Here is a 27,458-nt window from a genome sequence, read left to right on the forward strand (position 1 = left end):
TCGGCATCCCATACCAGAGTCCTGGTTCAAGTCCCAGCTGCTCCACTTTGAAAGGCACCTTAGGATGTCCATGTGCTCGGGTCCCTTTCATCCATGTGAAAGACCCAGATGTAGTTCCTGGCTTCTGGCTTCAGCCTGGTTATTGCAACCATTTGGGAAGTGATCCAGTGGCTGGAAGATCTATGTGTATGTGTGCTTGTGTGTGTGTTTCTTTCTCTCTCTTCTGCCTTTCAAATATGATAATTAAGAAAAAGAAACCATTCAACAAACCATATTGGAAAATATGCCTGAACACAGAATCTATGAAGATCTGTTATATCAGCATTCAAGCACTCAGTGGGGATAATAAAAATGATGCCAGCTTAGTGCTGTTACTGTCACTGCTTCTTGGACCCTTGGTTAATATAAAAAAAGAATTCATGCTTTCTCAACCATATCTGCTAGCTCCCTCTGCAGGCCCAATCTGAAGAATGACACTACTTGATTTTTTCTTTGCTGCTGCTGCTGCTGCTGCTGCTGCTGCTGCTGCTTCTTCTTCTTCTTTTTTTTTTTTTTTTTTTTTTTTTTTTTTTTTTTTTTGTAAATTTGAAGCTTAAAATCACACGTCCGGGATTTAAAGAGCTACAGACATGGAAATACTTAATGAGAGAATACTCAACTAAATTACCTTCTCCTTTTTTGTAGCTTCTATGACAATTAAGAGACTTAATAGCACAAGAGTGGGTTTTAGACTGGCGCCGCGGCTCACTAGGCTAAACATCCCCCTTGCGGCGCCGGCACACCGGGTTCTAGTCCTGGTCGGGGCGCCGGATTCTGTCCCAGTTGCCCCTCTTCCAGGCCAGCTCTCTGCTGTGGCCAGGGAGTGCAGTGAAGGATGGCCCAAGTGCTTGCGCCCTGCACCCCATGGGAGACCAGGATAAGTACCTGGCTCCTGCCTTCGGATCAGCGCGGTGCACCGGCTGCAGCGCGCAGGCCGCGACGGCCATTGGAGGGTGAACCAACGGCAAAAGGAAGACCTTTCTCTCTGTCTCTCTCTCTCACTGTCCACTCTGCCTGTAAAAAAAAAAAAAAAAAAAAAAAAAAGAGTGGGTTTTAAAAGTTCGGCCCCCAAACCAAAATTCTTGTGTCCGCGGAGAAGGCTCTGATCTGGGGTGACTTGGCGCCCTCTAAAGGTTATAACGATGAATGTGCAGCTTCCCATGTACTTGCCACAGTTTGTAGGGCTTTACCGGAACTGTGACATTGAGGAGGGCGGGGACAAGGGCAGGAGATTTTTGTGTCTTTCCAATCCGAAAGCCGTATTCTAATTCGTCATTTTCCCCTCCTTTGGGATCGCGGAAGCCTGAAGCTCGAGTCCTGTGTAACTTTTCTCCCTTGGTGAGTTTACTTTTCTGCTGTCACAGCATGACAGAAAGAAAAACTGGCTTTTGTTTTAAACTACGAGCACTTTGATCAGTCAGCATTCTATCTTTCTTTTAGGACAAAGAATTTCAGGTTCAAACTTTTTAAGACAAGTATTATCCTTGGCCATCAGCTTTGAGAAATAATTTAAGTCAAAGTGTCTTCTCTATGCTGACAAGGTAAGTGTCCTGGGTTTTCTACTTATTTATTTAATGGGATAATGTTTCCAGGAACAGTGCTGGCCAAGAATGAATGTTCTCCTTGGGGAGTACATTCCTTAAGAATTCATGTGATTCTCTTTCTGGAACCTGTTGATTAGGAACAAGCAAAGTATTAGAAAACAAAACAGCAGGAAACTGTAAGGAAACAAAGTTTTGTTGGAGAAACCATCTGAAAGGGATGTGCTCATGAGAAATGAAGTCACAGGGCTGTCAGTGACGCTAGTCTCACTGCTGGTGCTGGTTTCATCTTAGGAAGGAGATGGGAGGGCCATGCATTGGCACACAAAACACTGGGCAAGTGGCGTGACAGGAAAGACATAAACAAAGAGTGTGGTGGGGTTAAGACAAGAAACATGAACTGAACAAATTCCAAATTCAAAGAAATCACCATTTATTACATGATTTGCAGATCACCCATGTCTCTCGCTGTCTCAAAAACATTTGCTCGTGAAGCAGGCAGGGAGTGAGGCTGTCCTGTTGTGCAAAGGTCCAGTTCAACAGCTCAAGACTCCTTTCTTGACTAATTAGAAACAACCTTTGAGCAAAGTACTTTGAGTTTGTTGTTTACAACAAGCTTGCCCACAGCTTAGGTTCTCCCAACCCTTCAAGCTTGCAGAGTAGTCTCCCTGTAGATTCACATCTGTTTTTGTCACCAATTACTTGATTTTCAGACCCAAAAAGAGTCCTTTCAAGCTGGAAAGGAACAAGCCCTCTAATCTATAAGTAGCATCAATGGCACAAAGTAATCAGAAGTTTTAAGTTTACATAGCTGGTGAGAAGCAGAGCAATAGCTGAGATCTCTCAGTTGCCACGGTACTGTCTTGAACTTGTCAGCTTTTCATTACTGCAACGAATGACCTGAGAGAAGCTGCTTATGAAGGAAAGGAAAATTTACTTGGTTCAGAGTTTTGGAAGCTGCAAGCCTGATGGCACGATGCAGGCTGCGGTGAAGGCCCCCATGGTGAATGATGGACAGAGGATGGGTCACATGGTAACCAGAAGGCAGGGGAGCCAAACCAGGGCTTCTGTCGCAACCTTCTCTTCCTTCCTTCCTTCCTTCCTTCCTTCCTTCCTTCCTTCCTTCTTCCTTCCTTCCTTCCTTCCTTCCTTCCTTCCTTCCTTCCAGATTTATTTATTTATTTGAAAGTCAAAGTTACACAGAGAGAGAAGAGGCAGAGAGAGAGAGAGAGAGAGAGGTCTTCCATCCGCTGGTTCACTCCCCAATTGGCGCAACGGCTGGAGCTGCACCGATCCAAATCCAGGAGCCAAGAGCCTCCTCCAGGTCTCCCACATGGATACAGGGGCCCAAGGACTTGGGCCATCTTCCACTGCTTTCCCAGGCCATAGCAGAGAACTGGATCGGAAGTGGAGCAGCCAGGACTCAAATCAGCACTCATATGGGATGCCGGCACTGCAGGAGGTGGCTTTACCTGCTGCGTCACAGCACCAGCTCCGCCCGCCCACAACCTTCTTTCAAGAACTGCCTTCTGAGAGCAGTGTCCCCATGACCTAAGGACCAAGGCACCATCTCCTAATGTTTCTACTACCTCCCAGTTGCACAACCCTAGAGACCAAGTCTTTCAACACATGGCCCTTTGGAGCATATTCAACACCCAAATCACACCACTTCCTAACTTATACCATATTTTAAAACAGGTACTGTTTTTTCAGAACTTCATAATCCATAAACAAGTATTTATTATAAAAGATGCAAATTCTCAATCTGTTTATACTCCCCAGATCACTCATCAGTTATTTCAAAGGCATCATGCTTTTTTCCCAGTACCTTTCTATCTCACAGCCCACTCTGTGCTGTGACTGAGTTTCCCAGCACAGCTAAACAGTCTAGGGAATCTGGAGGCATTTGCACCCAGAGCATGGGGCTGTTAGAGAACTTGCAGACAGGGTGTTACACGTCAACCTCTCAGCACACAGCAGCATCTTGAGGGCAGTCACAGTGTTTTTATTTCTCAGACTTTTATCACTATTATTTAGTCATTGGGTCTTAATCATCTTTAGCCCCACACTGGGCTCAGGGTGCAACTGTTGAAGGAATGGATTTACTGCCTCTCTGTTCACTTCAGCATAGTTTTCACCTTGCCAATTCAATTAGTAACCGTTTCTTATGTGTTGCCATTGCAAAGACAGAGCCCAGCAGAGATCTGACAACTCCAGGCCTCAAACCAGATGATTAACTGTTATTGGTAGAGGCGATTTGTTTCTGATTGGAAACTATGTAGACCACCCACTCCTCAACCACAAGGAAACCACAGTTATGTAGCAGACTTTTTGCCAAACCACTTCATCAGTTTTGTCTATCTGAACATGTTCTTTAGGGAGAGGAGGTGAGGAAGAAGACAAGTAGGGAGGTAGAGAAGGAACACAAAATAAATATTTTGTGTTTGGCAGTTTAGTGTAAATACTATTATTTTAAAATTCAAAAGAGGAGAGTGTTTGTCAAAGATGCTGCTTGGGATACTCACATCCCCTGTTGGAGTGCCTGGGTTCAAGTCCTGGCTCCAGGTCCTGACTCCAGCTTCCTGTTCCTGTGCATCCTGGGAGACAGCAGATGATGGCTCAAGCATTTGGACCCTTGACACCCATGTGGGAGACCTAGGTTGATTTCCCAGCTCCCTGACATTTATTGATTGAACCAACAGATGGGAGGTCTCTATGTCTGACTCTGTCTCTCTGCCTCTGAAGCAAAAGAAATCTGAAAAAAAATTTAAAAAAAGTTTTTCAACATAGGTGTTTTTCTTACTTTACAAATAATATATTAAGGATTTTTCAGTGCATTGCTCGAGGGCCCTGTGATTAATCAGTTACAGAGTTCAAACCCAACTCTGCTGCCTTCCAAGTCCATTTTCCTTGACACCCAACTAACTACCCAAAATAGAGATTCCCAAATAAAGCAAGTCTAGAGGAAGAAGTATGCATTTTGCAATAAGTACAAAGCCATCCTAAGCCACACAAAGGCCATGACATTTAAAAAAAAAAATGAAGATGGCCAGCCCTAGGAAGTTCCTCTGATCCTCATCAAGTCCATGAGTCTGCTGCATAATCACAGGAGTCCATGAGGTTCTAGGGCTCAGAAGTCTCCCTTTTTCCCCTGTAGTCAATAAATCCATGTTGCTTTATGTCTCAGTTTTGTGATCTAATTAGGAAGCAAGTTACAAAGCTATGGGGATAACCTTCCCCAAACTCTTCCCAAGGTGTAGCAAGAAACCTGAGCAAAGGAAGATAAGAGGCTTAGAGATGGGAATCACAAGCCATTCAGTCTGTTGGTGCAGTGTGTGCATCCAGAAATCCACCTTCAGTGCAAATTCTGACTCTTATTAGCTGTGGAGCCTTCCGTTGTACCAAATGATGGTGCTGCGTTTTCCCATTTCCTGGCCCTGAGAGCTCAATAAATATTCACTACCCTGGTTGCCCGAGGAAAATACTCGTACCACTAGGATAAGTGCCCTGAGAGTACAAAAATCACATGCAAGGCAGGCATTTGGCCTAGCAATGAAGACACCCATTAAGATGCCCGCAGCCCATATTGGAGTGCCTGTGTTAATGCTGGTTTCCAGCTCCTGACTGCAGCTTCTCACTAACAGAGACCCTGGGAGGCAGTGATGAGGGCTCAAGTAATTGGGCTTCTGCTATGGATGCGAGAGACCCAGACTGAGATCCCAGTCCCCAGCTCCAGCTCTGCCCAGCCTGACTTTGAGGGCATTCGAGGTGTGAACCAGTGGATAGGTGCTCTCTCGTCTCTCTCTTTCTGCCTGTCAAGTAAATAAGTAATTGTTTTAATCACATAGGCACTGTAGAGCTAAATCTCTTCTCAAGAAACATTTTAACTGTAAAGGCAAAGTCAAAGGAGTTTATATATATATATATATACACACACACATATATATATATATAAAACATAATATATATGTATATATTGTATAAAACAACTACAGACTTTGAGGCCTCAACTACTGTTTGTGTGTTTTCTGGACTGGTCAATGGGTTTGCAGGGAAAAGCAGCAGTTTCAACTTACTTCTCAGATTACCCCATTTAATTAAGGCAAAAGCATTGTTGAGGTATTGGAGAAGCTCATATTATAAAATCAAGGAAAAGAGACTCTAAATCCCCTTGCCACATACAAGGGTACTTCAAAAAGATGTGGAAAATAGAACTAAAAGATAAGCTTAATTTTAGTGTAAAATTTTTTGTAAATTCATGCAGTTTGTCACAATATGCATTTTTCATGACCTTTAGAAGACTGCATCTTTTTTCACCAAAGCAAATCGATCTTTTTAAAAAAAAATAGATTTATTCATTTATTTATTTGAAAGTCACAGTTGCACAGAGAGAGAAGGAGACACATACATACACACACACACACACACACACACACAGAGTTTCCATCCTCTGGTTCACTCCCCTAATGGCCACAGTGACTGGGGCTGGGCCAGGCTGAAACCAGGAGCCAGGAGCATCGTCTGGGTCTCTCATATGGATGCAGGGGCCTAAGGACTTGGGCCATCTTCCACTGCTTTCTCAGGGAAAAGGAGCAGCTGATACTTGAACTGGTGTCCACATAGGATGCTGGCACTGTAGGCTGTGGCTTAAATGGCTACGCCACAGTGCCAGCCTCATGAATTGATCTTTTAATTCCAATTTCTGAGAACTTTTTCAAGTACCCCCATATTTCCTCATGCCCCCTCTGATAAGCACAAACATCCTCCTCGCCACTTGACCTCCTCTTAGACTTAGAATGTCCTTTGTGACTTTGCTTAGGGACTTTGATCTCTATTATGTCAGTCAGAGCTCTGTACAAGTTTAAGAAATGTCCCTGCTCCAAATTCATGTAATATCCTTTTTTTTTTTTTTTTTTTTGACAGGCAGAGTGGATAGTGAGAGAGAGAGAGAGACAGAGAGAGAGAAAGGTCTTCCTTTTTGCCGTTGGTTCACCCTCCAATGGCCACCACGGCTGGCGCACCACACTGATCCGAAGCCAGGAGCCAGGTGCTTATCCTGGTCTCCCATGGGATGCAGGGCCCAAGGACTTGGGCCATCCTCCACTGCCTTCCTGGGCCACAGCAGAGAGCTGGCCTGGAAGAGGGGCAACCGGGAAAGAATCTGGCACCCTGACCAGGACTAGAACCCGGTGTGCCGGCGCCGCAGGCAGAGGATTAGCCTAGTGAGCTGCGGCGCCGGCCTCATGTAATATCCTGTTATATGGTAGGGCATAACCATGGTCAGCTATTTTTAAGGACTCTAGATGTTTTCAATAAAAACTAAAATTTTTACTGTCCCAGTTCTTAGAGTTCAGCGGACAAGATGATGGCAAAGTGTCTCTTCAATATTGAAGAGAACTAAAGCCCAATCAGGTCAAGGTACCCACCCATTTGTAACAATAGCTGAATTTTATTGAGCTCCTCCTATATAGTTCACACACTACTAAAATCCTTCTAACATATTAGCATACATCAAAGCATTTGTGGAAAATTGAATTAAGTGATACTTAGCTGAAAAAAATTGAAATCCATGTATAGTTTTTTCATAATATACATTTTTTGCAAATTTTTGAAGACCCCTCCTATGCATGAATTGGAAAAAAATGCACAAAATAAGCTTATCTTTTAATTCCATTTCCTGTGAATTTTTTAAGTATTCCCATTTAGCAGCCAATCAATCATCACAAATTTTATTGTATTATTATTATTATTATCATAGCCATCTACCAATGACAAAACAGAAGCACAGAGAAATTAAACAGCCCAATGTCATGCAGTTAATAAGTGATGAAGCCAGCATTTAAACCAAAACACTGATTTCAGAGCCTGCATTTTTAGCCAAAATGTGATTCTTCATCCACTGAAAGAGGAATGAAGGCATTTGTACCACTATAAAAGTTTAATGCTGGGAAAAGGGCCTCCTCCCAACCTTGTCATATAAAGAATCTCTGTTTGATCTTCCTCAAGCAGAAGATACCATGGCCAAGAAAGTTGCAGTGATTGGTGCTGGTGTGAGTGGCCTGACCTCTATCAAATGCTGCTTGGATGAAGACCTGGAGCCCACGTGCTTTGAAAGAAGTAATGACATCGGGGGACTGTGGAAGTATACCGTATGTAATTCTCACCTTCCCATTTCCAGCGATCATAATCTGGCCATATGTTTTGTCTCTGTTCAGCTGTGGTGACTTTAGTCAATTTGATTGTCAAATAAGGGAGGAATTCACTGCAATATCACTAACATGTGCATGGCACAATGCTAAACAGTGTGTGAGATGTAGTCTGATACATGAGGAACCTTGAGAAAAGCAGGGCACGGTCAGGTGCAGTTTGAAAGAGGAGGATAGAGTTAACTCAGATAGACATAACGTTGAAAGTTTATGATGATTTCTGGATCACGAATATTCTAAGACACAGTGGCAGGGCAAGCTAAGTGGCAGTGGTGGATATGGAGCAGATTACAGCCTGGCGAGGGTGAAAGTTGGCATCAGAGACTGGGGCCCCAACCTCCAGGACCCTAACCCTTAGGCATCCCTCAGTTCTTTGGGAAGAGGACTGCCAGGAGTGAGGCAGGACACCAGACCTTGGAAGATGAATAAAAAGAAACCCAGGCACTGAGCAGTCCTTCTTAGAAGTGGAATTTGCACCTTAGGGGCCTATCATCAGGGCTAGACCAGCTGTCAAATGATTTGAGCATCACAAAATGGGGCTGGAGGGGCAGGAATTTGGTATCTGAATATAGAAGCCAGGGAGGCCTCAGTACTAAATGCCTCAGGCAAAGAGGAGAGCAACCTTCATTCAACTGGTATGGATGATGGAAGCCTTCATGGAACAAATGGAATTTTCTGGATCTTTAATGGATGGTGAAAAAAAATAAAATGAACAAATGTATGAGAGTTCTTCAAAATGGTCATGGAAAATGGAATTAAAAGATGAATTTATTTTGGTGCAAAACATTTTGAAATCCATGCACAACTTTTTTACAATATGCATTTTCCATAAATTGAAGATGCTTCATATGTAGACAGAAGCAGTCACAACCATAGGATTATAGTATCCCAGAGGAAGAAAACCTTTTTCTGGTATACTGTGAGCCTCATCAAGACACTGAATGTCAATGTGAAAACAAAGTACTGTATCAGGTGTGGCTTGTGTGCCTTCTGCTATTTGACCCACTGTTGGTTTGGTTTCTTGCTCCTACTCTATACAGATCAATTCTAGAAAATAATATTTGACTAAATAAAATGAAAAATACAAATAAATATAGTAATAGTACCCAAGGTAAGCACCATTAAAATTTCAATGAAATTTATTTCAGTTATGTATTCATTTATGATATTTTTCAAAAACACCATTATAATATTAATTTTTATTCATTTCCTATACTTATGTCCTTCTGCCAGGACAAAATGGTGAACAAGACAAATAAGACTCTACCTTCCTATGTTCCTGTGGGGAACAAAAACAGTAAACAAAATTATAATGCAATGTGATCAGTTCTGTATTAAAACTATGGGACCGTAGGGCCACAATAGCTACCTTACACAGGTCTTTTGGGTCATGGAAGGCTTCTTAGAGAAAATGACAGATAAGAAAGAGTCTTGAGGGAAATAGAGATTAGCATCAGCCAGAAGTAATTCATTGGTGCCTAGAATATGACCTTTTGGTTTATTTTTTGATTTGAAGTGGTGGAAATTGAGACCAATGAACTGAGGAGTATTTGAGATAAGAGAGGCTACCAGACTGAGAGAAGGGGGGAGGGAGGGTAAGACTAGACAGGGACATAGGTTGTGGATTTTGTTTTATCTTTAAAAGCAGAGTCTTTAGTATTTTACATGCTGATGGGAAAGCATAAATTAGAATGATTGAAAATACACGTAGCCAATATTGGGGAAAATCAGTGAGGAAAGACAAAGAGAAGATGTGCAGGGCGTGAGTGGAGGAAGTAGTCCTGGCAAGAGAAGAAGGAAGACGACCAGAACAGATCATGGGCCCTACATTCACGCAACTATTCAGGGACTATGTTCATCTTGGAGAGCCCTATTAAATCTAATTAGTTTCTTTGTCATTTTTCAAAGATACTGTATTTAATTATCCTAGTCTAGCCAAAGATTTATAGCCGTGTAGTGTGGGGACATAATGCTGAGTTGCCTAGAACTCTCTTAAATACATGGGACATTGATTGTGGGGACCCCCTTACAGTTGAGCTGGCCTGAACCATCAAGACCCCATCAAACTAACCATGCCTTCACCACAGGAAACTTCCAAAGATGGGATGACCAGGATCTACTGGTCGTTAGTGACAAATGTCTGCAAGGAAATGTCCTGTTACAGTGACTTCCCTTTCCAAGAAGATTACCCCAATTTCATGAGCCACTCAAAATTTTGGAACTATCTCCAGGAATTTGCTGAGCACTTTGACCTCCTGAAATACATTCAGTTTAAGGTAAGATGCTTTGAGTTGTGCAAGGTGAGAGAACAGGGGCTGTCCTCTTCTGCAATCTAACAGGAATGGGATGTTTAAGGAAAAATTTCCCTGTTTATCTGCATAAGGATAAGATGAATATTTTAAGAGTCTTTAGACTCTTTTACTGCTCATTTTTTTACACAGTTAAATCATTAAAATACTGAATTTCCTGGTTCCTCTTCTCAATGTGAATGTGTCGTTTGGGACGAGATTTTTAACTTTTTTCCTGAGATGAAAGGAAATGAATTTTGTTCACAAAACCCATTGAGAAGAAATTACTAGAAGTCAGAACCACAGAAATTATAATCATACAAAACTTATTTTCCTAATTTTTTTCTAAATCATTAGGCATTGTAATTTGTCTCTTTCTCCCCAGGAATCAACTGACCATTCATTCCTCCCAACAACAGGATTCAGATGTCTTACATTTTAGTCTGAGTTTATACAAGTGACTTAACTTCTCTGGGATATTTGTAGGTCTGCTATCATGGAACTTGGCTTATTCAAAATAACAGACATGGTTGCCATGCCAGTTAGTCCATGAGGTCTGAAGGATCCTCACTGGTAGGAAGCGAGTGTTTGTCTTTTGCTTTTAGACCACTGTGTGCAGTGTAACAAAGCGTCCAGACTTCTCCAAAACTGGTCAATGGGATGTTGTCACAGAGACAGAGGGCAAGCAGCATAGAGCTGTCTTTGATGCTGTCATGGTTTGCACTGGAAAATTCCTGAATCCCTGTTTACCTCTGGAATCCTTTCCTGGTGAGTCATTTCTATCTGAAACCATGCCTACTCTTCAGGATTCTTGAAAAGTTATTGCTTTTTAATTGGAAATATTTCCACTCTTAAAAAAATATATACAATGAGGTGCACATTTGGCCTGTCAGTTAAGGTGCTGGTTTGTACACCCACATCCCATATCAGAGTGCCTGAGATCCAGTTCCAACTCCACTCTCAATTTCCTTTTTTTTTCTTCTTTTTTTTTTTTACAGTTTGTTTTTTTTTGTTTGTTTGTTTGTTTTTTTGACAGGCAGAGTGGACAGTGAGAGAGAGAGACAGAGAGAAAGGACTTCCTTTGCCGTTGGTTCACCCTCCAATGGCCGCCGCAGGAGCCAGGTACTTATCCTGGTCTCCCATGGGGTGCAGGGCCCAAGCACTTGGGCCATCCTCCACTGCCCTCCCGGGCCACAGCAGAGAGCTGGCCTGGAAGAGGGGCAACCGGGACAGAATCCGGTGCCCCGACCGGGACTAGAACCCGGTGTGCTAGCGCCGCAAGACAGAGGATTAGCCTAGTGAGCCGCGGTGCCGGCCTCACTCCCAATTTCAGATTCCTGCTAATGCGCATCCTGGCAGGCAGAAGATGATGGCTCAAGTGGTTGGGGTTTTGTCACTCACATTGGAAACCCAGACTGAGTTCCTAACTTTCAGCTTTGTCCTAGCTCAACCCAGCCCCGGCCACTGTGGGTATATGGAAAATAAATCAGGGAACAAGATATTCTCTCTTTCCCTTCTCTCTCTCTCTTTATTTCTTTCTTTCTTGTTATCTCTCTTACTTTCAAGTAAAGAAAAATGTAAAAAAAAAAAAGTACAAAATTATTTTGAATGGTATAAAGCACTATGTACACATCAGACCTTGTTATTTACTTGTTAATATGAATGTTATTCTTGAATCATGCACTCTAATTAAAGTTCAGTGTCACAAAAAAGAACAAACTTGACTTTGGGAACTAAATAATAAATAATTTGCATTAGGACTGACCAGAAATTCAAACTAGAGTATGAGGTAACTTGACACATTTTTTAATGAGAAAAGCTAGAAATTATCCATGTAAAGATATATATTTACCCTTCAAAGCAGTCGTCACAATACACCTTAGTCCAGGGCTGTCTACAAAAAAACCAATACTCTTGATTAACAAGTCTCTATCTTTGAGATCAAAATTTCTTATTTGGAAAACAAAAAGCTATTCAAACTTGGCTTAGGGAAATAAAACTATTCATATGAGGATTACTAAAATGTACTAAACGCTGCTCTTCTTCTGCCACTTATTAGTGGCCCTAAAGTCAATTGAGTAAGTGAAGTTTTGAAATTTCTTCAAGGAATTGCAAGAATGACTTTCAGATTTTTTAAAAATTTTTATTTATAGTGGTTATTTGTAAATTAGAGAAGTTGTTTTTATTTTTATTTATTTGAAAGACTGAGAGAGACAGAGACAGACAGACAGAGATCTGTCGTTTGCTAGTTCACCCTCCAAATGCCTACAACAGTGGGAGGCTGGACCAAGCCAAAACCAGGAGCCTGGAATTCCATCCGGGCCACCACTTGGGTAGCAGGAACTTAGCTACTCAAGCCATCACCTGCTGCCTTCCAGGATGTACATTAGTAAGAAAGCAACAAGTGGAGCCAGGATTCAAGTAAAGAACATGGGAATCCCAAGTGTAATCAAACATTGACCCAGAAGTTTTAAGCAAGAAAGAATGTAAAGAATAAAATTTGCAAACCTTGACAAGAAAAAAAAAAAAACAAATATAAATCCTATAAACACAATCAGAAAATAGCAAAATATCCTAGTTGAAGCAAAACATATTTAGCTATTAAGTGAGAATTCAATGCAAAATTTGCAGAAAGGCAGTACTGTAAGCAGCATCGGGATTGGGGATGTGTGGGAGCTGAACACACAACTCTACAGTGGCAGAGGAACATGCACATGCCTCTTTTTTTTAAGATTTGTTTACTTTATTTGAAAGACAGAGTTACAGAGAGGCAGAGAGAGAGAGAGAGAGGTCTTCCACCCACTAGTTCATTCCCTAAATGGCTGCAACAGCCAGAGCTGGGCCCATCAGAAGCCAGGAGCCAGGAGCTTCTTCCGGATCTCTCACACGGGTGCAGGGGCCCAAGCATGTGGCCCATCTTTTACTGCTTTCCCAGGTCATAGCAGAGAGCTGGATTGGAAGTGGAGCAGCCGGGACTCGAACCCTCGCCCATATGGGATGCCGGCGCCTCAGGCACAGGATTAACCTACTGCACCACAGTGCCACCCCCCATAAATAGCTTTGACATGTCTGTTGAAATGATTGTTTTCCTTGAGAATACAAAGGTATGGAAAGTGGCAGGGTTATTTCCACACTATTGACTGGAAAAAAATCAATGGAAAGCTCAAGCATTGTCTATGAGGTGCAGCCACACTATCCGATAGTTGAAATTGTCACACACAAAAGCTTTTTATCTGCATGAATCGGCTTTTTCTTTTTTTTTCCTTTGTTCCTGAATTAGAAGTTTTGACTCAGCCAATAGATTCCCTCTCTTTCTCTCCCTCTCTCTCTCCCCTCCTCTCTCTAACATGGAGTTAACATAATCACTGATCAGAACTACCTGCACATTCTGTATTATTTGTTGGGTCTGCTGCTCAAATAGGCAATTATGGAAACCAGTTATTTACCAGGCATTTTGTGAAATCTATGAACCACCACTAAGCACTCTAGTAACTTCCCTCTAGTAAAACCTCAGTGAATGGCGAATGCCCCATTTTCTAAGGCATTGCATTGCAAAATCTTAGTACTCTTCTTTCTTATTCCTAATCATTTTTCAAATTTCTTCATTTATACTTTTTGGCCACAGAAGAGGACATGATTGTACTTCAATACATAACTTCTATACAATCAAAAAATAAAACACCACAGTAAAATAAAAGAGAAAAGTGGTATACTTTCATTTGTGATACATGACAAAATGCTAACATACTGAATTATAGATGAACTCTTCGAAATCATAACAAAGAGACTAATATTACAAAAGCAATGAAAAAGGAACAGAGGAAAAAATGAAATAACACAATTTATTAATAAGGCTATATGGGTTGATTACACAGAAAATAAGAACAATTTTTTACATGCATTATCAGTCACTAAAAATGCTGATACTGGGGCCAACATTGTGGCATAGCAGGTAAAGCCACTGCCTATAACATCCTGGTTCATGTTCCAGCTGCTCTGCTTCCAATCCAGGTCCCTACTTTTTTTCCCAGCACCTGGGCCCAGGAAAAACAGTGGAAGATGGCCCAAGTGTTTGGTCTCCTGAACCCATGTGTAAGACCTGGATGAAGCTTCCTGGCTGGCTCAGCCCTGGCTGTTGTGACTAGTTGGGGAGAAAACCAGCAGATGGAAGACCTCACTTCCACTGTCTCTCCCTCTCTGTAAATCCAACTTTCAAATAAAGAAATATTTAAGAAAATAAAAATAAAAATGCCGATATCTAATGAGGAATGATCATTCAAACTCTGGGAGAACTTTCTCCAATTAGTGGAAAATTATTCAAAATGTTGATTATGTGTATACTTAGCCCTGAATTCCAATCCATAGAAATCAAGAATGTATATACTACATAGAAAATCTATAGCTGACATTCAACTATAACACACCAAAAAAATTCCTAATTACATCAATTTTTATGAATAAATACCCTAATGTTATACACAAAAGTCTATTGATAGTAGATAGCACAGGGGGGAGAATGGTGAAATTTCTTCAAAAAAAAAAAAAAACTCGAATTTCTTCCCTGAGTCAGTCTACACTGAATGGCCGATTGGAGCCCTCATAACATACACTGTTCTGAAAGGCAGTAGTGTGTCATCAGTCGAAGAACATGAGTTCCCATGTGAGCTCTGCCACTTGCCATACAGCCTGTAACAAGTTCCCTATCTTCCCTGTGCCTAAATCTCAACTTTAGGAAAACTGAATAATAGGATGTTCCACCACATAGAGTTGCTGTAAAGTTTAAGTTAGTTATATGTACAAAGTCCTTAGAGCATGCCAGAGACTGATGTAGCACAGTGCAGGTAAATATTAGCTACTGTCAGATTACTTACCTGTCTCCCCACCCCAGGACAATTTCCTTAAGATAGGCGCTGGCTTTTACCCTCATATCCCTTTGACCTTATCTAGTACTTCAGGGAAGGTAGTGTTGAAAGGACAAGTTGTGCAAGGTTCAGTTATTGGCCCACTGTGCTTTTTCTTTTAAAGCACTGACCTGACCCATGGGGTTTGTCCTCCCCTGCCTTTGGATGAAATCTCGGCTGCTTCTATGGCTGTTGTGCTCACACACAGATAACGAAGAGCCCTCTGATCATTTTAAGTCACTAAAAATAATCTCATTTTTTGTAATTAAGATGTCCTATCTCATGCAATAGCTGGATTTTGCAACCACATGTCATGGTAAATTTTCTCCCATCCTCCATCTGGTGCTTGCTTGGAGCTCACAGCTGTCTAGTAGCAAGAGATGGTGATGGCATGCCTTGCTTCTCTCTTCCGTCCTCCACCTCCTCCACCCACGAGCTGCAGTTTCTCACTCTTCCAGATTTATAGTCAGGAGAGTGGCAAGAAGTGCTACAGGGGCCAGAAGGATCTCTCTTGAGTAGCACCAATTCTCTGGCCATGGAGGTGTTGAATATTGATTCTTAGTGAAGTGCTTGCCTCAGTCTAGTTCAGAGACTCATACTGGGCATGTCTCACCTGTAGCTCCTTGTTGGAGTCTTCCATTCCCAGATCAGCAACTTACAACTCTAAACTGCAGGTCTTCCCAGCTCACCCCCACAGACCATGAGTTAGGGTCTCATACCTGCACAGCTGGTCACCTGCACAAAGTTCCTCTAAGTTGGCATCAGATTGCCTCTCTCCCACACAGCCGTCATGAGGTCCACATGAAATATGTGCCTTCACTGTCAACGGTGGAAGAAAAGCTTGCTGCCAGTGCTGCCACCATCCCTCTCAGGCAGTTCCAGTCACAGTCTTCCAAGCATGGGGTAGACACCAGCCCCTGTGTTCTGCAGACCCCAGACTCCAAGAGGTGAGGTCTCAACATTGGCTCCCAGGAGGTCATCACAGCTGGCTCCATGTCAATGGGACAGAAAATGCCATAGCACTTTAAAGCATCCTTTCAGGGAATGGTCCTATTTCCATCAGGAGCCACTTCAGCTTCCACTGTGTTAGAGCCACATAGGGTATGAGGAGGCTGAGAATCACAAACTAGGTAACACATTCTTTGCACATTCTGCACAGTCAAGGCAGCACCTCGTTTGAAATGGAGTTTAGTTCCCAGCTTTGGAAAGCCCTTTCATTTTCTATGATAGCTATTGAGTAAATGGATGTGTCAATGGCTGAAAGGTAACAGAATGCAATTGTCAAGGAAAGAGTTGAATTTTAGACATGACCATTTCACAAGCACCTGTAGCATGGGGGCAGCGGGCTGTCTAGTCCTCTCAATGACAGGGCTTCCCTTCCTGACTTGTTCCCCGTGCTGCTTCTTGCCTGTCAGTGTCAGTGACACTGCCATTGATTCCTCTGTCAGCTCTCATCATTTCCATGACTGCTGCCTGTATTCTAAACACCTCTACCTCTACTGTTGCTACCAACATTAGTTTATTTGAATCCATGGGTTATGCCATTTATGTCTTCCAGGAGATAATTACCAAAAATAAATGGAAAAAAGAGGTATTTGGTGGCCCTTATATATTTGCATTTGCACATATGGTAGCCATGCTTCCATTGATGGAATGTAGGGAATTTGGGAGATCAGTCAGAAATAAGCATGACTGACATAAGAATCAAGTGCAGATACGCATACAGTATAATAAAGCATTAAGCATAGACTAAATCATAAAGTGAAATAATCATGAAGTATAAGGAACATGAGACTAACTTACAAAAGTAATTATTTTATTTATGGAAGGATAGATTTCTTTTGTGGAAAAATTTAATTGAATTAAAATTTAATCTTAACCATTTTATACACAAATGACATTATTTTTTATCTGAAATTATTTTCATTTTTACTTATTCAAAAGCAGAGAAACAGTGAGAGAGATCACATCTGCTGGTTGACCCCCTAAATATCCACAACAGTCACATCTGGGCCAGGCCAAATCTTGGAGCCAGAAACTTAATCTAGGTTTCCCTTGTGGGTGGCATGAGCCTAAGTACTTGAGCCAGTGCACAGTGGAATTGGGAATGGAGCTGGAACTCAAACCCAGACACTCTGATATGGGATGCAAGTTTCTAAACAGACTTAACAATTTATGCCAAATGCCTTGCCCTGCAAATCACATTCATATAGGATGTATTCTACTGGGTAAAATATAGTTTATCAACAACCTCCTTTGTATCAAATGCATATTTGGATATAAGAATGTAGCAATCATGGGAGGAATCTCAGTTGGATATACAGTCGCACTTCATTTAACAGTGGGGATACACTCTGAGAAATGCATCCGTAGGTGATTTTATTGTTGTGCCATCATAGAGTGCACTTACACACATCTAGATGGTGGAGCATATTATGTCCCTGGGTTATATGGCATATGCCAGCATACATGTGGCCCATCATTGACCAAAATTTCTTTATGAGGTATGTGGCTGCAATATTTAATGCAGATGGGATGTAATGACATGGAACAGAAATAATCTACTTCTCACCCAGCAAGTTCAGGGTAGTGCATGAGATTTTCCTTAGTTGGCTACAGTGAGTTTTATTTACCAAAAGAATAGTTAAAAGGGAACACGCACCTGGAATATAAGACTTCCTGTATGTTTAACAAGGCAGGTTGTGCAAAACCTGTATGTGGGCTCACAGCATCCCAGGGGAAAGAAGGATCAAATGCTTGCTCTACTCCTGCAGCTCATGTTGGAAATAAGAACTGCTGTATTTCTGAGCTTCCATATTTCCGTAGATCCTATACCTGCATGTTGGAGAACAATAGCTTTAGATATTTTCAATTTTCTTGTCCTTGTCTCCCTTCAGGAATCCTTAAGTTTAGAGGTCAGATCCTGCATTGTCAAGAGTACAAGATCCCAGAAGGCTTTCGGGGCCAACGCGTCTTAGTGATCGGCCTCGGGAACAGTGGAGGAGACGTTGCAGTGGAGCTCAGCCGAGTGGCGGCTCAGGTACACCATCTCAGTCAGTGCTCCCACTCCCAGCATCTTCTATGGTGGCTGGAGAGAGGTGCTCAAGACCCTAAAACACACTGGCAACTGCTCAGTTATGCTGACAGGAGTAAGTGAAAAAGCCATGACAATCCTTAGAGCCTCTGTCGGTTCTCTCTGAACTGTTTAAGAAGCCACACGTCATGGAGTTGAGTCATCTCTAAAAAAGATGTAGGGGACGTGGGAGGCTGCCAGACCATGAAACATCTTTCAACAGTGCTTCTACAGGAGCAAGACGCAGTAGGTAAATTGCCCCATCCAAATCAAGTAGCTTTCTTTTATACTCTGTATTTCTGGCAAAACCTGCATAGTAGGAATAGAAAGAGAGGCTGTTTTCCTCTGAGTTTTCTATAAAAAGCCAGATTTGTGACTGGTTTTAAGAAAAAAGCAAGTCCTACTGTGCCCAAGAAGTATGGGTAATGATTTTAGAAAGTCCAAGCATAGATCCTCCTAGGTTCCACTTTAGCATAAATTCTAGGATGATTAGATCTGAAATGAATAGATTTTCTTTGATTCAATTAATGTTGTTTTCTGATCTTTTGCTTTAGGTTTCATATAATTTATGGGTAAAATATCATTCAGTCAATACCATACAAGTGTTATAATTTTTGTTTATAATTCCATAAATGATAAAAATACGTAACAGATATATGGGTCAGGCAAGGCAATTTTTGAAGAACAACGACAACAGGACTAGATAGATATCTGGAACTATGTGCAAATTCTCCAGTTCTCTGTTGTTGTAAGAGCAGAATATTACAAGACCATTTGAAACATATAAAAGAAAAATTTTGAGCATGTATTTATCCTTGTTACCTTACTTTTTAGGTGCTTCTCAGCACTAGAACTGGTACCTGGGTCATCAGCCGCTCTTCAAATGGGGGCTATCCTTTTAATATGATGATCACAAGAAGATGCCTTAATGTTATCGAACAAGTTCTGCCTTCGTGTTTCTTACGTTGGATTAATGAAAGGCAGATGAATAAAAGATTTAACCATGAGAATTATGGATTAAGTATTACAAAAGGGTACGTAAATTGTTTTTATTTAATAGAGAATTATTAAATCAATATTTCTCCTCCTATTTAATATAGAATTCAAAATTTCAATAATTGTGATATTGTCCTTGTTTTTAGCCTAAATTTATTACTCTAAGACAAGTGCATGATGTACCACAGCAGTACTTAAAATAAGAGCAATCTCTGGTAACAAAAGTAGTAATGCAGGAGACTAGATCAAAATGAAGAGTGAAAACTGTCATCTCAAGCTTGGCATTCAGGAAATTAATGATTGACTTTCAGCGTCTTGAAGTCACTACCATCTAGAAATAATTTGAATCAATGTTGCTGTGGATTCATTCTGAGAGGAGGAGCATGGTGGGAGCAAGAGGCATGGAGTCACCACACAGACCCCGGGAGTCGGGTGAAAGCAGGCCTGAGGCAAGCAGCCTGCAGACACGTTTATTTCAGTTGCTACAGCAGTTTATATAGCCAAGGCAGCCAATCCGGTCAAGGGGCGGTCTATGCCCTAACCAATCACACCCTGTTGCCAGGCAGTTTCCGAAGCCATCCAATCACAGCCTGTTGCCAGGAAGTTTCTGTTGCCAGCAGCCATCTTGGCATGGCCTTCTCATTCCACCACAACTACCATCTAGAAATAATTTGAATCGGCCGGCGCCGCGGCTCACTAGGCTAATCCTCCGCCTAGCGGCGCCGGCACACCGGGTTCTAGTCCCGGTCGGGGCGCCGGATTCTGTCCCGGTTGCCCCTCTTCCAAGCCAGCCCTCTGCTGTGGCCAGGGAGTGCAGTGGAGGATGGCCCAAGTGCTTGGGCCCTGCACCCCATGGGAGACCAGGAAAAGCACCTGGCTCCTGGCTCCTGCCATCGGATCAGCGCGGTGCGCCGGCCGCAGCGCGCCAGCCGCGGCAGCCATTGGAGGGTGAACCATCGGCAAAGGAAGACCTTTCTCTCTGTCTCTGTCTCTCACTGTCCACTCCGCCTGTCAAAAAAAAAAAAAAAAAAAATAATTTGAATCATCAATGTGTATAGATGGTCAGTTCCTGCTAACATATAATAAATGTCTGTTCTGGTTCAATGATTAGAGGTATGAGTTTCTATTATGAATTTCTGAAATAATGTCTTAATATGCATGTGTATAGGATTGCACGTTGGCAAGGAAAAGAAAAACCATGAAATGCATGGAGGTCATTAAGTAAGCTTTTTATTGTATCTATTGATTGATTCTTTGGTATGAATCTTTCAACTTATAAGAAGAAAATAATGGCAAGAATGATCTGCTATGTGCTGGCGCCACAGCTCACTAGGCTAATCTTCTGCCTGCGGCGCTGGCACCCCAAGTTCAAGTCCCAGTCGCGGTGCCGGATTCTGGCCTGGTTGCTCTTCTTCCAGTCCAGCTCTCTGCTGTGGCCCAGGAGTGCAGAGGAGGATGGCCCAGGTCCTTGGGCCCTGCACCCACATGGGAGACCAGGAGGAAGCACCTGGCTCCTGGCTTCAGATCAACGCTGGCCACAGTGCACTGGACACAGTGGCCATGTTGGGGGTGAACCAACGGACAAGGAAGACCTTTCTCTCTGTCTCTCTCTCTCTCACTGTCTAACTCTGCTTGTCAAAAAAAAAAAAAAAGTTCTGCTATGTAAATTTTGTAAAAACATTGTTTGATATGATTAGATAGAATGGTACAATGAAAATTTTTATCAGTATAAATATATTCTGGTGTTTATTTTTATTCAGATAGTCTCTTGATAATTTCCTCATGGCCTAATGCCATTCTTGGAGATGTATGTGATGTCAGACCCCCAACTTGATCATCCAATGTATTGTGTGCTCTAGCCTCATATGCTTTTTCATTGCTCCAGAAATTCATTCCAAAAGACAGAGAATTTTAAACCTCAGTTAGGAAATAGTAGGTTTAATTATTTTCCACATGTCTTCTACTGGTCGCAAGAAAGCCAAATGTAAGTCAGGTGACTGCTTTGAAGTAGTCATTGGTCAGTTTGCATCTTTGGCTTGGCTGATCATTTCCCTCAATTGACGTAAGTAAATATTTAAATAAATAGAGACTAAAAAGTATTTGCTGAAATGTCTGGTAGATATAACTATAGTGAATACTTTTTTCTTCTGCATCCAAGGAAAAACCCAAAATTTATTGTGAATGATGAGCTGCCCACCTGTATCCTGTGCGGAACAGTGACTGTGAAAACCAGCGTGAAGGAGTTTACAGAAACCTCTGCTATCTTTGAAGATGGGACAGTGGAAGAAAACATCGATAGTGTGATCTTCACGACAGGATATGTGTTTTCTTTTCCCTTTCTTGAAGAACCACTCAGAAGCCTTTGTATGAAAAAGATGTTCCTTTACAAGCACGTCTTTCCTTCCAACCTGGAGAGAGCATCCATGGCCATCATTGGCCTGATCAGCTTAAAAGGGTCCATCCTGACTGGCACTGAGCTCCAAGCACGATGGGCCACACGAGTATTCAAAGGTACCTTGACCCTATTCAAAGCCCTGTGATCAACTGGATCCTAAAACTAGTGGCCCACACTTCATTTAAATCAAACATGTAAGATAAATAGAAAAAAGTTTTTTAAAATCTTTAAGATTCATTTTACTTATTTGAAAGACAGAGTCACAGCGAGAGGTAGAGCCAGAAAGAGAGAGAAGTCTCCCATCTGCTGGTTCACTCCCCAAATGACTGCAAAGGCCAGTCAAATCCAGGAGCCAGGAGCTTCTTCCAGGTTTCCCATGTGGGTGCAGGGCCCAAAGACTTGGGCCATCTTCTGCTTTCCCAGTCCATAGCAGACAGCTGGATCAGAAGTGGAGCAGCCAGGACCTGAACTGCTACCCAAATGGGATGCCAGCATTGCAGGCAGCAGCTTTACCAGCTATGCCTCAGCACCTGCCCCTTTAAATCTTAATGAATAATGAATTGTATATATGCATAATATTATGACAGATGTGCATACTTATTTACTTACTTAATGTGACTGAGTAGAAGAGATTTTGACTCTGGGGATGGGATAAATTTGGACAATAGACTATAATCAAGTTTCTCAGGTGAACTGGATTTATATTGGAAATTCCAAGTTCCTATTCTACTGTGGTGTAGTACACTCCACTTCTGCTGAATTCTGTCTCCATTGATCATTAGGAGCAGAATTTTATATTGCTTCCAAAGAGAGACATTGGAATGATGCACAATGTGGGTAAAATTGAGATGTGAAGAGGCAGCAACCTTTAAGAAATGCCCATAAAAATAGCTTAGACACTGGACAGTACATACTGTCATTTGTCACTATAAGAGCACCGTGGCTGGAGTCAAAGCTAGTGTGGTACAACCCTAGCTTTGAAACTCTGTGTTTGCAAGGACCTCTCAAAATCTCAGCCCTTCATTTGTAAAATGAGGATGATAAACCAGCTTTCTCAAGGTTGATTGATAATGTTGGGGCCAGCGCTGTGGCATAGCAGGTAAGGCCACCACCTGCAGTGCCAGCATCCCAGCACCAGTTTGAGTCCCAGCTGCTCCACTTCCAATGCCGCTCTCTGCTGTGGCCTGGGAAAGCAGTGGAAGATGATCCACGTCATTGGGCCCCCGCACCTGCATGGGAGACCCAGAAGAAGCTCCTGGTTCCTGGCTTTAGATCCGCCCAGCTCCTGACGTTGCAACCATCTAGGAAGTGGACCAGTGGATGGAAGACTTCTTTCTCTGTGTGCCTCTGCCTCTCTCTTTCTATAACTCTGCCTTTTAAATTTCTGACTTAATTAATTTTTTATTTTTTTATTTTTTGACAGGTAGAGTTAGAGAGAGAGAGAGAGAGAGAGAGAGAGAGAAAGGTCTTCCCTCCATTGGTTCACCCACCAAATGGCTGCCACAGCCGGTGCTGCGCCGATCCGAAGCCAGGAGCCAGGTGCCTCCTCCTGGTCTCCCATGCGGGTGCAGGGCCCAAGCACTTGGGCCATCCTCCACTGCCTTCCCGGGCCACAGCAGAGAGCTGGACTGGAAGAGGAGCAACCAGGACAGAACCCGGCGCCCCTACCAGGACTAGAACCTGGGGTACTGGCGCCGCGGGCAGAGAATTAGCCAAGTGAGCCACAGCGCCGGCCACTTAATTAATTTTTTAAAAAAGGATGATTTATAATGTCTACAAGGCAGCTGGCACAGTACTTGATAGGAAATGCCCATTTAGATTTGTCTGTTACCATTACTAGTGCTGCTACTATCACTCCTTCTAAAGTGGGACAAATTTTAGATTAGTAAGCCGTTCAAAGAGTTGTAGCTGTATTCATTTTAAATATAAACAGTAATCACAATTTGACCAACCAGCTGTCCTTTAGCAAACTCAGCCCATATTGACAAAAAACAATTACCAAAAACATGTAAAAGGCATATAGCACAGCACTGAGTAATGTTGTATTTCATCACACTATACAAATGTAATAGGTACCAATCGTACTTTAAGACCAAATGTTCTCCTAAGTTGGCAGACATGTTATTTGAATGAGGGAAGAAGAAGTTGGTTAGGAAATTTCATCTTATTTACATTTACAGAAAAAATTCTACAACCCTCCATTTAATTATCAGACAGTTTTTAAGACTGATAAAAGAGCTTTCATAACATCACTCCATAATATTAAAACTATAAAAGACTCTTAAGTACCTGGCTTCTTAAAGTAGTTTAAAATGAGCTACAAAATTGCTTATTAGAATGATAAAGCTGAAAGATTGATCGTGTGCTTCAATGGAGAGGATCCAAAGGGCAGTTCAGGAACCACCAATTAAAGTCTTGCTAGCTTTTCACAGGATAAAGTCAGCCCAGTAAAAAATACACCACAGAGCAAAGTGGCATCTGTGTCCTTTGGACAGCAACTTCATATCCAGGTTTGGCATTTGGTACATGAGAGGGGCAGGACTGGACAGCATGGGATGGCAGGCAGAGTGGACTAGAACGGTCACAGAAGCCCAGAGAGAGAGTTTAGGAGGAAGGTAAGGAGGGTCAGGGTTCACAAAGTCAGGCAAGCATGGAGATCCCAGGAATCCAGAAGACAAACTGGGATTTTCGACTCAGGGGCAGCAGGGCAACTGCAGAGAAGGCCAGGGTCCAAGCTGTTAAAGCAAGCGAAAGGGTTAGCACTAGCTTAGCAGAAAGAGCAGGGGCCAAGTTCTGAGCCCATCTAGATGGGAGTCTGGGAACGAGCAGTTCCTCACAAGGATTCCAGCAGGCAGGGCCTCTGTGCGACCAAGAGACTGCCAGGCTCCTTCCACACTTGACGTTCCCATATAAACAAAAGAAAATGTGCTGAAGGAAGGTTATGAAATGGGGTCATTTTAACTCTTTCCATTTAACCAATGATCAGCCTCAGCACACAGACAAGTACGATGTGGGGGTATAAACACAATAGAATATAACTTATATGTGTATCGTGGGAGCAGACCAGCAGGTGGGTGCTGATGTCTGGGGAGAGTGATCCACGCTGGGGGCTGGGCCATGAGGTCCTTATCTCACAGTGTTAGAACAGTACCCTGAGTAAGTGAGTTGGGAGGAGGTTTTGCCTCCAGAAAGTTATCTTCTGTACCCTAATTCCACTGTGAGCTCTGACTACCACATGTTCTGAGACTGGAGCCTTGAGAGGCCAGAAACGAGGACGAGGGGACCTTCAAGGAAAAGCCACATGTGACTTCAGGTGTTGTTTCCAATTTTTCTCATAGGACTCTGTAAGATACCTCCACCCCAGCAACTGATGGCTGAAGTTACTAAAAAGGAGGAGCTCATTAAAAGGTATGAAATATGTCTTGTTGTAGGGAAAACTTGCCAACATATTGTGTTATAAAAAAAAAAAAGCAAAGAGTTCTTATTACAAAGCACATTCCTGGAGCAACAGTGTGGCAGGTTGGGAATGACTCAGAATGAGCAGTCGGAACATGATTTTAGTTCTAATACTGTCACCAATTAGACACGTGGCCTTAGGTGTGTCCTATGGGGAGACCAGGTCTTCTCACTGGGACACAGAGCCCAGCTCTGGGGTGACAACCCTGTTTGATTCAGCCCCAGGAATTCCTCCTGTCTTCCTTCTCTTCCCACCTATCAGGCTGTCCTCTCTCTGTATTTGCTGATGTCTCTTCTGCTGCACTCCTAAAGATTGCTGAACCCAAAACGTAACTCTCAGACCTCCTTTCACTTCCATTTACATCACTCTGAGATGACCTCCTGCAGGCCTGTGGCTTTCAGCACCATCACAAACCCACGGCTGCCAGATGTGTGGCTCTAACCCGTGTCGTTGCCCAGAATGCCAGTTTCTAAGCAAACTCCCTCAGTAAAGCTCCACTTGGATATTTAACAGGCTTGGAAACTGAGCATGTCTCTAATGGCCTCTGGGTCCCCACCAGAGCCTTTTCTCCCTTCTGGTTAATCAGTCAAAAACCCTGGAGCAATCTTTTCTCCTCCTTTTCTCTCAGACCCCTCATCAACATAAGTTCTGTCACCAGCTACCTTCCAAGTCAGGCAGAATTAAAGTGCTTCCCACTACCTCTGCTGCTACCCTCCACCAGACTAGGCCACCAGCATCTCGCACCATGACACCTGCAGCTTCCTTACCTGGCTTCCTTCCATCTACCCTGGCCATTCCATTCCTGGTCTTGACAATGCAACAGGAATGAGTCAGGTTGTTCATTTCAGAATCCCCTGATGGCTTCAAGAAACCTCCCAGAAGCCCTTGGTCTGCCTTCAGTGCTTATGGTTCCTCCACCTCATCCACACTGCTCCAGGCATGAGAGCCCCTCACTGCCCCCTCAAACATGCCAAGCTGCACCTCCTCGGAACCTCTGCAACTCTTCCCTCTCTCTGCCTGGAATGTTCGTCACCCAGACACCAGCACGGGTCACTCTGTAAAAATGTCACTTCCCAAGAGAGAAGCCTTCTCTGACAATCCACCCAGTGGCACCATTGCTTCTTTCCCTTACCATATTTATATTTCTCATAATACCCGTATCTGAATGGTATTTTACAGGAAGCTGATTTCCCCCATAGAATATGAGCTCTCTGACAGCTTGTTGTTTGATTCAGTGTTGGAGCCCCAGCATCTACAATGGTGCCTAGAATGGGACATTTATTTATGTATGCAGTCATTGAATGAATGAATGAATGAATGACATTGCAAAGTCAATAGAAAGAAGGAAGAAGAAAAAAGCTTTCATATTCACTCTGTCATATCATTGTCAGGTTCAGTCCTAGTGTAGCAAGTGTAGTCCTCACAACTCACGACAGACATCAGTATAAATGTTGTTGATGTCCATATATGTGATGCTTTCTGATCATGTTCCTTCTTCCAACAACTCTTGTATCTGGACCGATGAGATGTTATCTTTAGGTCACAGTCAAGAACAAAAACCTTTTCTTCCAATGCCCTTCTTTTACCATCTCCTTTGTCAACATTAATTTCCCTCCCAATACCCTCTGTAAATAAGCTCTTCTTACCTTTTTTCTTTTGAGTACAAGATGTTCTCAAACATGGTTTGATTCTGGGGGAAAAAAACAACAAAATGATGAGAGGAAGTGGAGGAAGAGTGGCTATAAGTTGTAACTTGAGAAATCCAAGGTAGAAAGTGATTAATGAAGTTATCCATTTTTGTTTCTCACAGAGGTGTGATTAAAGATACCAGTGAAGAAAAACTCAGCTACATTCCCTATATGGATGACCTTGCTGCATGCATAGGCACTAAACCCAATATCCCACTTCTGTTCCTCAAGGACCCCAGACTAGCCTGGGAAGTCTTCTTTGGACCATGCACCCCTTACCAGTACCGTTTAATGGGCCCTGGGAAATGGGACGGAGCCAGAAATGCCATCCTCACCCAGTGGGACAGGACTCTGAAGCCTTTAAAAACTCGAACTGTGTCGTCTGATTCCTCCAAGTCTGCTTCTTTGTCACATTATTTAAAAGTTTGGGGTGCACCTCTCCTACTTGCCTCTGTTTTGCTTATCTGTAAATCTTCACATTTTTTAAAATCAGTGAGAGATAAACTACAGAATAGAATTTTCCCTTACCTAGTGCTATAACTTGAGTGTGTCCCCCAGAGTTCATCTGTTGGACAATTGGTCTGCAATGTGCTATTGTTGAGAGGTGGGGCCTAATGAGAGGTGTTTGGGTCATGGAGACTACATCATCGTGAATGGATTAGTGCCACTCTTGCTGGACTGGATTAGTTACCCTGAGAATGGGTACTTGTAAAGCAAGGCTGGCCCCTCATTTTGCCTCTTCAGTACGTGTTTATTTGCGCTTCCACCTTTCCACCCTGTTATGACAGAGCACAAGGTCCTCATGGAACCTGTCACCATATCTGGATTTCCCAGCCTGCAGAACCGTGAACACAATAAACTTCTTTATAAGTTT

At 42.6% G+C, this 27,458-nt stretch overlaps 1 protein-coding gene across 3 annotated transcripts; it reads left to right on the forward strand.

Annotated features, from left to right (window-relative positions):
* Positions 1–1,244: 1,244 nt before the first annotated feature.
* On the forward strand, positions 1,245–27,458 carry FMO4 (flavin containing dimethylaniline monoxygenase 4). 3 transcript variants are annotated; one of them, XM_051856041.2, is made up of 10 exons: positions 1,245–1,377; positions 1,480–1,580; positions 7,587–7,729; positions 9,874–10,062; positions 10,680–10,842; positions 17,873–18,015; positions 18,883–19,082; positions 21,203–21,555; positions 24,778–24,847; positions 26,707–27,458. In XM_051856041.2, the coding sequence occupies exons 3-10, from the start codon at positions 7,598–7,600 to the stop codon at positions 27,122–27,124; spliced, it is 1,668 nt and encodes a 555-aa protein (XP_051712001.2). In that variant the 5' UTR covers positions 1,245–1,377; positions 1,480–1,580; positions 7,587–7,597; the 3' UTR covers positions 27,125–27,458.

This window comes from Oryctolagus cuniculus, chromosome 7 (assembly GCF_964237555.1).
Source record: "Oryctolagus cuniculus chromosome 7, mOryCun1.1, whole genome shotgun sequence".
NCBI classification, from domain to species: Eukaryota; Metazoa; Chordata; class Mammalia; order Lagomorpha; family Leporidae; genus Oryctolagus; species Oryctolagus cuniculus.

Bases quoted from the DNA above. Each gene is read 5' to 3' on its own strand.
- FMO4 (XM_051856041.2), top strand. From the start codon at position 7,598: ATGGCCAAGAAAGTTGCAGTGATTGGTGCTGGTGTGAGTGGCCTGACC. The intron at 7,730-9,873 runs GTATGTAATTCT...CCTTCACCACAG, and splicing joins GGGGACTGTGGAAGTATACC to GAAACTTCCAAAGATGGGAT. The intron at 19,083-21,202 runs GTACGTAAATTG...TCTGCATCCAAG, and splicing joins GGATTAAGTATTACAAAAGG to GAAAAACCCAAAATTTATTG.